Below are 12,464 nucleotides of genomic sequence, written 5' to 3'. Positions count from 1 at the left end.
TAGACTTGAAAAGTTTTGTCCTCATCTTGGGAGCAAAACAGGAGACCCATTAGAGTTCTGATTGTGGTAGAAAGCAAAATATGAATCAGAAGTGTAGAGTCCACAGTGCAATTTTGAAATTATGTGTCTTTTTTTGTCCATAAGGACTATAAATTTGTTAAGAGTAATCAGGAACTGACAATTAAAAAAGACATGATAGAGGTATCTGACTAAGTTTATGGTCTTGCATGTCTATATCTGTACATTGATATATTCTTTTTGAATATATATTTGTATACTGAATATTATTTTTGTAGTATACTTACTGAGAGTTTTTCAGAATAGGTTTTCTTATCCTACATCATGAGCAGACTTCTAGCTTTTTGCCTTTTCAAGGAAACCCTGTTTTATTTTCTTCTACTAAACTGGATTTTTATTAGAATTAACCCTATTTAGAAATCTCCACAGGTGAAATGACCATAAATTTTTAGAAATTGCCTGTTCTAAGGAATGCTTGCATTTTGAAGAGAATGGATACCACTTTCTTGTGAATTATTTATTTTTCCTGATTCGTTTTCAGGGGCCAGAGCACAGGCAAAGGACCTCCACAGTCTCCTGTAAGTATCACAGACTAAGCTTCAAGACCATATTTTGTCTTCAGATATGTGTGATTTATTTAATTGACATCTCAAATTTCAGCTGCTACATTTATATAAAGATTTATAAAAGTGTTTGTTTCCAAGATTCAGCTGTTACGACTGAAATCCATTCCAAATCAAAAGGATGGGTCTTGATATTTGATAAAATATGTATTCAGCCTGTTGGTTATGTTTCCCACTATGTGAAATCTTGAATTCCCACCATTTCATGCTGGAAGAAGATGTATAGCAAGTCTAATAAAGACATGTCCATGTTGTCAGGTTATCTTGATTTTTCCATACTGGGTGTCCTGTAGTGCAGGCATTTTAGCTTACCACTCCCATCATGCTTGTCCATCAGCCATTTTGGCTACAGCTACTGGGAGATGTGTTTTGATGGCATTAGGAGGGGACATCTTCACTATTGCTATTGTAGAGCTGCCAAGGATGCAAAAGCAGCTACTCATAGCTTGGTAGCAAAAGCAAGCCTCTGCATACTTTTAGCGCAGTGGATCTCAACCTGTGGGTCCCCAAATGTTTTGGTCTTTAACTCCCATAAATCCTACCAGCTGGTAAAATGGCAGGGATTTCTGGGAGTTATAAGCCAAAACAGCTGGGCACCCATAGCTTGAGAACCACTGTTTTAGCAGGATTCTTAATAGTTATGTCACTGTATTTTATTTTGAAATAGAAACTGAAACAACAGCAAAAAGGAACGAATGTGTACTTTGCATCCTTTATAAAACAGGTCTAAGTTCAACTCTTCGTTCCAGCTTGAGGAAACGAAACCCATTGAATCAATAGAATGTACATTCATATTGACTTAGTATTCAGTTATTTATCTGAGTCAGCTTTTGTCAGGACTAGGTGCCGTTGTCTTTATGATTTCTAATCTACATGGATATGAAACATCAGTCTCATATTCCATTCCCTAGAGCAGTCTTCAGGACTAGTAACTACAGTGCTAAGATTGCTAGAATTGGTAAAGCATCTTCTCTGGATCTAGAAGAGTAGCAAAAAAGCAGCAGATGTTGATACATTTTCTAATGGCCCTTGCCTTTTTTATCCCTTTGTATTCAACACCAGGTCTTTGAAGGTGTTTATAACAATTCACGTATGCTGCACTTCCTGACAGCAGTTGTGGTGAGTCTCCCAAAGATGAGAAGGGCAAATTTATCATGGGGTGGTAGTTTGGCAATTTTGTCCTATTCTGAAACATGTAAGGTATCTTGCAGGAAAAGCTCTTGGTTAAGGACCACTTCCAGAATTAGTATCTTGACAGCTGTACTCTCAATTTGTAGTCCAGAATATGTGTTCCTTTTCCATTGTTTTTACTGTACTTTGTACTAGTTTGAAAAAAATGTGTATAGAGTGAGTTGAGGATATTTTCTCTTCCTAATGCTGTTTATTGAGATCAAGTTTTCACATTTTTAAGGATGCCATATACACTTTTATGAGTACAATCCAGAGAGATAGCCAGTTCTCTTGCCTCTTTCCCAGTTGGGTCAACTCTTTAATTTCTATAGTATATCACTTCTGATTTTCTGCATCAGATATTTTTGCATTTTTCAGAAAAATATGGTTCTGGTGACCATAATGCATGGCAATGAAGGTTACTTCTGTGAATCGTTGTGGGATTGTGGGTGTTGGAAAACCTAAAAATTACACATATTGTTAGCCAGTGAAGAAAGCTGCTGTCTGGTGTAGGAAAGAGACCTTCAGATTCCAATCTGAAATATTTTCTTGGTGTTACATTTATCTTCATACTCTCTTTCCAGGGATCTACATGCGACGTGAAAGTGAAAAATGGAAGCACCTTTGAGGGGATTTTTAAAACCCTTAGCTCCAAGGTGAGATTTGGATTTGCTGGCTAGTCTGAATAAACAGATTTGGCCTGCCGCCTTAAATTTAAAATGAAGGCCTAAAAGTGATGTCTTTTTAATAACCTGATAATGGACAGTATTCTGTATACCTGGGAGGGGATACAATATGGATTACTCTTCTGCTTTGTTTTACATGGATAGGAAGATACTGCAAATAATAACAAGGATTTATTTCTGTATAGTTTGAACTAGCTGTGGACGCTGTGCACAAGAAGGTGCCGGACCAACCAGTAGGGCCCAGGAGGGAGGATATTGTGGACACTATGGTGTTCAAGCCTGCTGATGTCATGCTGGTGCACTTCCGCAATGTTGATTTTAATTACGCCACCAAAGGTAACGCAACTTCAATATATCAGGGTTAAATTCTGACATGGTGTGGATGAAGATGTTTTCCATCCTGAGATGTTCATCTGCTCTACTCCTAGATAAATTCACAGATTCTGCTATTGCTATGAATTCCAAGGTGAATGGAGAGCACAAAGAGAAGGTGCTACAACGCTGGGAAGGAGGAGACAGCAACAGTGATGATTATGATTTGGAATCTGACATGGTAAATGTCCTGGTTGGGATTGATCCACGGAAGAGGATTGCTGGTGCTCTTCAAAGCTTCACAAAGCACTAACACTGTTGTTGTAAATGTTATTTCAGTCAAATGGCTGGGACCCCAATGAGATGTTCAAGTTCAATGAAGAAACTTATGGTGTGAAGACCACCTATGATAGCAGCCTTTCTTCATATACGTAAGTTAACTTTTCGTTGTATCTGTTTCAGGTTGCAGAAAGAAAGAAGGTTTTATTTATTTATCAAATGATAATGATGTAGCTGGGTAGGAAGCATCTTAATGGAGGTTGCAGGATAGTGATTTGAAATAAAAAAAAATGTGTCTAATTCAGTTCCTAATGCCGCAACCACTTAATACAGTTCCACATGTTGTGGCGACCCCCAACCATAACATTATTTTCATTTCTACTTCATAACTGTAATTTTGCTACTGTTATGAATCATAATGTAAATATCTGCTATGCAGGACACATTTTCATTTACTGGACCAAATTTGGCACAAATACCCGATACGTGCAAATTTGAATACTAGTGGGGATGGGGACAGGGATTGATTTTGTTATTTGGGGGTTGTAGTTGTTGAGATTTATAGTTCACCTACAGAAGAGCATTCTGAACTCCACCAATGATGGAATTGAACCAAACTTGGCACACAGAACTCCCATGACCAACAGAAACTAATGGAAGGGTTTGGTGGGCATTGACCTTCAGTTTGGGAGTTGTAGTTCACCTACATCAAGAGAGCACTGTGGACTCAAACAATGATGGGTCTGGATCAAACTTGGCACTAATACTCAATATGCCCAAATATGAACGTTGGTGGAGCTTGAGGAAAAGAGACTTTGACATTTGGAAGTTGTGGTTCCTGGGATTTCTAGTTCACCTATAATCAAAGAGCATTGTAAACCCCACCAACGATTTGGGTGAAACTTCCCACGCAGAACCCCAATGACCAACAGAAAATGCTGTGTTTTCTGATGGTCTTTGACAACCCCTTTGACACCCTTGCAACCTCCCAGGGGTCCTGACCCCCAGGTTCAGAAACGCTGTTCTAGGTAATCAGAGAAAAAAGTATTGCTAGTTCATTTAGTGCTTGAACAGATAGTGGATGACAAGGGACCAGAGAAGGATTCAGAGAGGGGATTCAGAGTCTACTCGGTGCGTAATTGTGCACCCATTTATAAAAAGGTCTTGATGGATGCTCTGCAGATATAGAAAGATCTGAAGATCAGTCAGAACCAATGAAAAATCTTCGTAGATTTGCTGGTCATGGTAGATTTAAATTCCTAGGAGATGTCTTTAGCTTAAATTAAAAATGTTGCCACTCTCCCTGTAGTGATGAAGTCGACTAAAACGTAATTATGTTCCCCACTAAGAAGTAGAATTACTGGACCTTTTGGTATCTGCATTTGAAGGCAAGGCTTGAGAATGTTGTGGATTCCAAGGTGTGGTCACTTGGAATATTTGCCAAGCAGTTTGCTCCCACTCCATTTAGGGGTATTGTGCAGCTTGGTTTATATTTATCATGTCAGAAACGGGTTGAAGGTACAGTTAACATGTATTATTCCTCTTTTCTATTCCATCTGTGCATGTCAGAGTCCCTCTTGAGAAAGACAATTCTGAAGAATTCCGGCAGCGAGAGGCCAGAGCTGCGCAGTTGGCGCGGGAGATTGAATCAAGCCCACAGTATCGACTACGTATTGCAATGGAAAATGATGATGGGCGCACAGAAGAGGAAAAGCACAGTTCTGTTCAGAGACAGGTGTCAGGAAGAGATAGCCCTAGTCTGGCATCCAGGTGAGCCGGCAGCATTGGTGAGAGGCTGAAAATACACTTGTCTGCACCTTGATTGCTAATGGACATTATTTTCTGAGTTGCCAACCTAGGCCTTCATTGAGCCAATCAAATGCTTTTTAGAAACACAGCCAGGCTTTTAAATGCCTTTTTGGTCTTGCAGTTCACTACATTTTGATTTAGTTAATTTTGTCAAAAAAATCAGTAACCAAATGTAGGCCTGTTTATATCACTATTTTTAGTCCTCATTCACTGTCCTTGTGCTTTTGCATGTTTGTATTGATTCATATTTGTTGTCTCTAGTGGATGCATTTGTGATTCACTTGCTCTTTGTTTGTCATTCAGAATTTAATATAATAGTCAATATATAGGGGGCTTTTGGTGTAGAGATGGCTTAAGGCAGAACAGGCCTTCATTTGTTGCTTGTTTACTGTGCTTATTTTGGAAGAAAAGAACAATGAAAAAATCCCCCTTTCTAACCAGTGCTTGAAAATGTGATCATCCCTTATAGTTGATGATTGCTAATGAATTTGTGGTAGAAATGCTTTGGATTTTGTGGCTAAAACCCTTGATAGCATTTTCCTTCATGCTCTAATCCCAAACAAGACATTGTGAATTTCTCTTTCTTTAAGAGAGGGCAAGTACATACCACTTCCCCAACGTGTCCGAGAAGGCTCGCGAGGCGGAGTACGTTGCAGTAGCTCTCGGGGCGGGAGGCCAGGCATGAGCTCTTTACCTCCCCGTGGAAGCACACATCATTCAGAAAGCAACACAGGCTCCATTCCAGAACAACGAGGCATAAATGGAGGTGAGCCTCATCATTTGAGGCCTTTAAATTGAAAAATGTAATATGTTGGTGATTTCGTTGTATGGGACAAGCTGCTTTGTTGTTATTGGATTAAGATGCCTCAACCATCTCTTCCCTTGTTGATTTTTGGGCTGGAGAAGTAGGGGAAATAGTGGCCTCTTAAATTTTTTACCATGGTTTTCCACTTTAGAGCTTCCAAAGTGATCCTAGGTTGTGGTTAATAATGGATTTCCCAGTGCTTTTTTTCCAAATAGCAAAGAAACGTTTGTTATACCCTTCATTGATTTATTTGCATCTGTGGCTGTTTTGTTCTAGGTCCATCCAGAATGTCTCCAAAATCACAGCGACCTATTCGGGGGGCCAAGAGTATGTCTTCTCCCTCCAGTCGTCCCATGGAAGTTTCAGCTGCTTCTCCAACAGGTAGGGCAGATAAAAATAACTGTTAGTAGTATTTATAGCCTGCATTTCAGACAAAAGAGCTCCAAGAGCAACTTACAAGTAGTTAATTTGGCACTTCCCTCACCCCCTAAATCTTCTGCAAAAGACTGCTCTTTATGTTACTTGGTTTAAATCTAACAGTTATGCTTTTGCCGCACAGTGGGCCGTGTCTACACTCCACGTTCTCCAAAATCTGCCTCAGCTGTGCCAGTCTGCTCTCAGGATCCCCCAGTGGGATCGACTGCCCCTGCTGCTCCTGTGTCACCCTCTGAATCAAGGCCTGTAATGGAACCTAGTGCTTCTCCAACCCCACCTTCTCCCAAGGTCCCAGCATCTGCTCCTGTAGCTGCTGTTGAGGGTAAGAATTTGCACCCAAAGATAACGTAGTATAGTCTGCTAACCGCTATGCAGAAAGTGGACTTGATACTCCCAACCTTCAGGTTATTGATCTCTAGAAGACTGGTCTTCCATTTTGTCCTGTAATTTTGGTGGTTACTTTCCAAAAGCTATTAATTATGATCAATGGGGAGGGAACTTAAGATCCAAGCCAGATTGCTCTTTCTAAGAAAGTGTCTGGGACTTGGAGCAAATGTTATATAATAAAACAATAATATAACAAAACTTTATTTCTAATCCACCTTCTCTCCCCAGAAGGACTTGGGGTGGTTTACACATAAAAAGGCAAACATTTACTGCCTCAAAATAGGTAAAGACACAGCAAAATAATACAAAGTAATGGAGAGTAACAACAGAAAACTTACAACAAAGGAATTCAGTATCAACATAAAATAAAAACAACATGATGCTTCTAAGGATACCATATTTATCTAAGTGATTTCTGTCCTTTTTCAGTGGCTGTGCAATGTAACCTTTTCCCCTTTCCTCTACATCTAGTTAAAGAGGTGCCTAGCTCTGTCACCAAAGAACCCAGCAGGACCTTGGAGGTTATGGGACCCTCAGATTTGGTCAAACAAGCAAACAAAGGTTTGTTTCTCTTGTGCCCTTTTTTTCCCAGCTCAGTAATTGCTGCTTTTTCAGATCTTCCAACATTAAACTTCATAATCTTGGGAATGAGCCTTTGTTTGGGTGTGTTCTGTGGGAGACTTCTGTTTGCCTTTCCATTTTTTTTTTAAAAAGAAATGTTTCGTGAGATTTATCCAGCAGGGCTTCGACTTGGGCTCAATTTGCAAGTGGTTTTCAAGAGTTTGCATTGGGGTTTCAAACCTGGTTATAAAATTGCTCTGGCTTTCCATTCTAGGTCTTCAGAATGAGCAGAAGAGGAATCAGCTAGAGGAGCTGCGTAAATTTGGAGCCCAGTTTAAGGTGAGGATGTTCTCATTTCTCCTCAGTGCAGTTTGTGTACTGGGTGTGGATTATGGGCATTATATGTTCCTGGCTCCAGTTGCTTATCCTCCCTCTCTGTTTTTTCGAAGCTGCAGCCCAGTTCCTCCCCAGAGGCCACACTTGACACTTTCCGACCCAAGGAGCCTCTTGAAGGAAAGGTGAAGGACAAGCCCCCAGAGGCATTGGCTGGGGCAGCGGGCACTTGCGAAGTGCCTGAGGAGTCCCCCAAGCCCAGCCTAGAACTGTCTGATGGCACCAGCAAGGAAGAGAAAGGGCCCTGTGAAGGCATGGAACGCCAGACTCAAACATCTAGCCCTCTGGGCAAAGGGGACACAGAAGACAAGGAGGATGGCCCTGTCTCAGAGTGAGTCTGTAGTCGAGACTGCAGAAGAGGAGTTATTGATGTATTTTCTTTTGCATTGATCTCTTTCCTATTTTCATTCTTCTCCAGACAAGTGAAAAAATCAACACTGAATCCTAATGCAAAGGAATTCAACCCATCAAAGACTCTCCTATCCGTGGTATGTAATTAGGATGCAAAACTAACTCTGGGGTTATAACTTGTGTGTGCACGTGTTTTTCCGTGCTTCAGTAGGGGAGTGTAATAGTTAATGGACTTACCTGCCATGATTTGCCTTGGTGCCACATCAGTTGTAGAGTTTTGTGAGATAGATTGCTCTTCCCAGAGTTCTGTTTATCTCTTAATTGTTTTTTTCATCAGCTTCTTCAACAAACAGTTTCTCTTTTGTCTTTGCCCAGAACAAGTCAACAAGTACACCCACATCACCGGGACCACGCACTCACTCTACGCCCTCCATCCCAGTCATTACACCTGGGCAAAGCGGCATGTACAGCACACAGTACATCTCTTATATCCCACAAATCCACATGAGCCCAGCTGTGCAGGTTCGTGAAACCGTGACAGGGTATCTGTGGATATTCCTGGCTTCCTCCAAATTATAATGGAGGTGGAGTCATACTGAAGGTAATGGACTTGTCCTTATTTTCTGCAGGCGCCCCAGATGTACCCTTACCCTGTTTCCAATTCTGTGCCAGGACAGCAGGGCAAATATCGAGGAGCTAAAGGTAAGGTGATGGATGTAGTGGATGGATGGATGGATGAAGACATAGAGGAGTGTAGCTGAAAAGGGAAGTGTGAGTATTTACAACCTTTCTTGTCTGCATTTTCTGCTTGTCCAGGTTCTCTGCCCCCTCAGCGTTCAGACCAGCACCAGCCAACCTCAGCTCCTCCTATCATGCAGGCAGCTGCAGCCGCTGGGCCCCCACTTGTGGCTGCCACTCCGTATTCGTCATATATTTCCTACAACCCTCAGCAGTTCACAGGACAGCCCACTATGATGCAGCCTATGGCACACTATCCATCGCAGGTGTGTCTGAGGCTTGCTTCAAGAAGACAAGGGAGAATATGGTGCTGATTTGTGTGTGTGTCCATTTTTTCTAACTTGCGTTCCTCTCTCCAGCCTGTCTTCGCCCCTATGCTGCAGAGCAACCCACGCATGATGGCATCTGGCAGTCACCCCCAGGCCATTGTATCATCATCTACTCCCCAATATCCCCCGGCAGAGCAACCTACGCCTCAGACTCTTTATGGTGAGTTCATGTTCCATTAGAAAACATTAATCACTCCAAGCTTCCTCTCCCCCCCCCCCCCCCCCCCCGGCCTTGTTGACTGCTGCTTGCTGCTTCTCTCCCCAGCCACAGTGCATCAGTCGTATCCCCACCATGCTACACAGCTACATCCGCATCAGCCTCAACCAGCTACCACACCCACCGGCAACCAACAGCAAGCGCAACACGCCGCCCCCAGCCCAGTGCAGGTACCATGGGGGAAGGGGGAGCACAGGGAGTGGTCTGCTATTGCAGGAGGCACTTAATGCTTCTCTGGCTCTTGCATCTTTCACAATTTGGTTGTGTGTTTTGATATTCGCCCTGTTGCCAGTGTGGTTCTTCACACTCTGATTAAGTTCAGGGGTGGAATCTTGAATCAAAGGAAGAGTTTAGAAGTGTTCCTTTTTTGAAAATACAGATTCCAGAATCCCACTTAGTGTTAGGGACAACTACAATAAAAAAACTAACAAAAAAGCAGGATATAAAAGAGCATGATGTGCCGTTGGTTGTGGCAAACATGCAGAGTCCAATCTTTTAAAAAAATCACAAAAGGCTTATTTACAACAGTGGTTCTCAATCTGTGGGTCCCCAGGTGTTTATGCCTACAACTCCCAGGAGTCTCAGCCAGTTTACAAGCTGTTAGGATTTCCGGGAGTTGAAGGCCAAAACATCTGGGGGCCCACAGGTTGAGAGTCACTGATTTGCAGTAATAAAGAACTAACTGCATTGCTTAATAATCAAGAACTGGGTCTGAACTACTCTAACACCCATCTCTTCTAATGTTTCAAGAGAGGGAAAAACTCAATCACTACATCTTTCCTGACACACAAGCAGAGGGAGATCTCAAAGCACATATTTATTTATTTATTTACTGTATTTGTATACTGCCTTTCTCAGCCAATTGGCGACTCAAGGCGGTTTCCAACAAATCAGTATATACATAGCACGTTCTCTCCATACTAAAGTGTAATTCAAAAACCTTGCAGTCGAAAAGTATCAGTTTTAAACAACCAATTGGAATGAGAGCAGAAACTGAGAGGAGAGAAGAAATAAGATACATTCCCAACTATTATTCAGGAGACATGAGGGAAAGAAAAACCCTTAGCCTATTCTAAGCTAACTAAACTATCTCATTGAGGACTTGAGAATTGGGCAATGGGTTGAATTCCAACACTTGGGAGCTCTCATCTTTGCTCTTGCCTATTGGAACGGCTGTCTGTGGAATGAAGCATCGGGCGTAGATTGCATGCTTGCTTGCTATTTCATCTCTTTGGAGGACTAAGTCATTTAACAAAGAGGCAAGATGATATCTTTAGCCATTTTTGACATGGCTATTGATAAAGGAGACAGTTTTAATAAAAGCAGTAATTTGTTGAAGAGTGATATCTGTTTCATGAAGAATAAAGGATACAGGCCGTGGTGTAGGTGCAGAGACAGAAATGGGATCCCAAATAAAACCTAATATATGTGAAAGAATTGAAAGCTAATAGTACAGCGAGAATAAGCAAAGTAATTGGGGGAAATAGAACAATTCCTGTTTCCTGTCCACCGTGTTCTTTCTTTGTTGACTATATCTTCAAAGAACGTCTTAGCTTTGTGCCAGGGCAATTCCAAAAAAGGGGAAAAGAAAGTGACTTTGAGGGTAGAGATTATACGTTCAGTGGTGACTTTTCTTCCTTGTACCACAGCATCAGGCTGGACAAGCTCATTTGGCCAGTGCCCAGCAGCAGCAGAACCTGTACCACACAGCCACGCTGACGGCTACACCACCATCCATAACCCCAGGGCCCAGTGCCCAATCTCCACAGAGCAGTTTCCCCCAGCAGGCAGTCTATGCCATTCATGCCCACCAACAACTGCAACACGGCTATACCAACATGGCCCATGTCACCCAGGTAAGTAGGCTCACCTGTATAAAGAGCGAGGTTGCGGCAATGATTGTGTCATGAACTCTTGAATGAATCTTCACAAATGTCGTATGAGTTTATTCTAGATAAAGACACATTAGCCTAGAGCATCATTTGGACTCTGCCCACTAATGTGATTACTATTCCACATTATGTGGCAGTGTAGATGGGGCCTCAGTTTTATATTAGTTTTTAGAAATTTGGATGAGTACTCCCAGTTATGTTCTTAAGGCATTCTGCTTTAATAGTAGTTGGAATGGAAGGGAGTTCAAGTTGAAAAGAAGGTGGTTTTGTGAACAGTTGCTTATTGTTTTATATGCCGTATGTATTAAAGTATAAGCCGACCTGAATATAAGCCGAGGCACCTAATTTTACCACAAAAAACTGGGAAAACATACTGACTTGAGTATAAGTTGAGGGTGGGAAATGCAGCAGCTACTGGTAAATTTCAAAATAGAAATAGATACCAATAAAATTACATTAATTGAGGCATTAGTAGGTTAAATATTTTGAATATTTATATAATAGTGTAATTTAAGATAAGACTGTCCTACTCTGATTAAATCATTATTCTATCCTTTTTCAATGTAAATGTAATAAAAATAATAGAGTGAAATAATGGAAATGTAATAATAAAAGTAGTAATAGAATAAAATAAATGTGATAATAAAATAGAGTAAGGTAATAAATGTAATAATAAAAATAGAGTAAAATAATAGAGTAAAATAATAAATGTAATAATAACAATAATAAAGTAAAATAATAAATGTAATAGTAACAATTAATAAATAAAAATAATAATAACATAGTAAAATAATAAATAATTTTTTAAAAGGGCTGGAAAACTCGGCTTATACTCGAATATATACAGTAATTTAAGTTTAGCTATAATTGTCCTACATTGCACTTCTTTATTTCATTTGCTTTACACTTGTATTTTGGCCTACAGTTATGGATATCTATGTGTTTAATACCATGCTTAATACAGTAGAATCTAATGCATGAATATTTATGCTATAATTAGTTTATTTGCCTTATGGTGCCAAAAGAGTATGCTTATGTCTCATGTTAAGACAAAGTGGAAAAAGTGTTGCAATGGATCACATCTGTCCCTTTAGGACTGTATTTTTTTTTGCTCTGCACACCACTCTATTAAAAAATTTTCCTCCATCCCACCAAATTATTTCCCCACAAGTCTTTTAGGGAACTGTGGGAGACAGCTTTGATATGGGTTTGGGTCCTCCTCCCCCAAATCAAAGAGAAATATTTTTTTCCAAAAAGAAATCAACTTCCAGTCACTTCCTGTTGGGTAAAAGCATTTATTCTTCGTGTCCTCTGCGAAATCCACACCTATGGGTTTCCCTTCGCGCATGCGCAGAAATCCGGAACATTCTAAGTTTGATGAAATAAAAAATGATTATTTTGAGGCTCCGCCCCCCTCCCCGCCCCCTTGTATATATATCCCGCCGTGTGCGGGTGAGCT

At 40.8% G+C, this 12,464-nt stretch overlaps 1 protein-coding gene across 1 annotated transcript in view; it reads left to right on the top strand.

Moving 5' to 3' along the window:
• ATXN2L (ataxin 2 like) overlaps window positions 1-12,464 on the top strand; it is a 32,367-nt gene that overhangs the window by 7,871 nt on the left and 12,032 nt on the right. The window contains exons 2-21 of the mRNA XM_060780532.2: window positions 560-596; window positions 1,704-1,760; window positions 2,396-2,467; window positions 2,683-2,833; window positions 2,926-3,050; window positions 3,149-3,240; window positions 4,658-4,858; window positions 5,488-5,663; window positions 5,979-6,083; window positions 6,262-6,459; window positions 6,996-7,085; window positions 7,360-7,424; window positions 7,535-7,809; window positions 7,897-7,966; window positions 8,205-8,351; window positions 8,459-8,531; window positions 8,646-8,833; window positions 8,927-9,056; window positions 9,162-9,283; window positions 10,763-10,969. Coding sequence (XP_060636515.2) covers window positions 560-596; window positions 1,704-1,760; window positions 2,396-2,467; window positions 2,683-2,833; window positions 2,926-3,050; window positions 3,149-3,240; window positions 4,658-4,858; window positions 5,488-5,663; window positions 5,979-6,083; window positions 6,262-6,459; window positions 6,996-7,085; window positions 7,360-7,424; window positions 7,535-7,809; window positions 7,897-7,966; window positions 8,205-8,351; window positions 8,459-8,531; window positions 8,646-8,833; window positions 8,927-9,056; window positions 9,162-9,283; window positions 10,763-10,969 — 2,581 coding nt within the window. The remainder of the gene's footprint in view (window positions 1-559; window positions 597-1,703; window positions 1,761-2,395; window positions 2,468-2,682; window positions 2,834-2,925; window positions 3,051-3,148; window positions 3,241-4,657; window positions 4,859-5,487; window positions 5,664-5,978; window positions 6,084-6,261; window positions 6,460-6,995; window positions 7,086-7,359; window positions 7,425-7,534; window positions 7,810-7,896; window positions 7,967-8,204; window positions 8,352-8,458; window positions 8,532-8,645; window positions 8,834-8,926; window positions 9,057-9,161; window positions 9,284-10,762; window positions 10,970-12,464) is intronic.

This window comes from Anolis sagrei, chromosome 6 (genome assembly GCF_037176765.1).
Source record: "Anolis sagrei isolate rAnoSag1 chromosome 6, rAnoSag1.mat, whole genome shotgun sequence".
In the NCBI taxonomy this organism is placed as follows: Eukaryota; Metazoa; Chordata; class Lepidosauria; order Squamata; family Dactyloidae; genus Anolis; species Anolis sagrei.
This window is presented reverse-complemented; position numbering and strand designations above follow the sequence as displayed.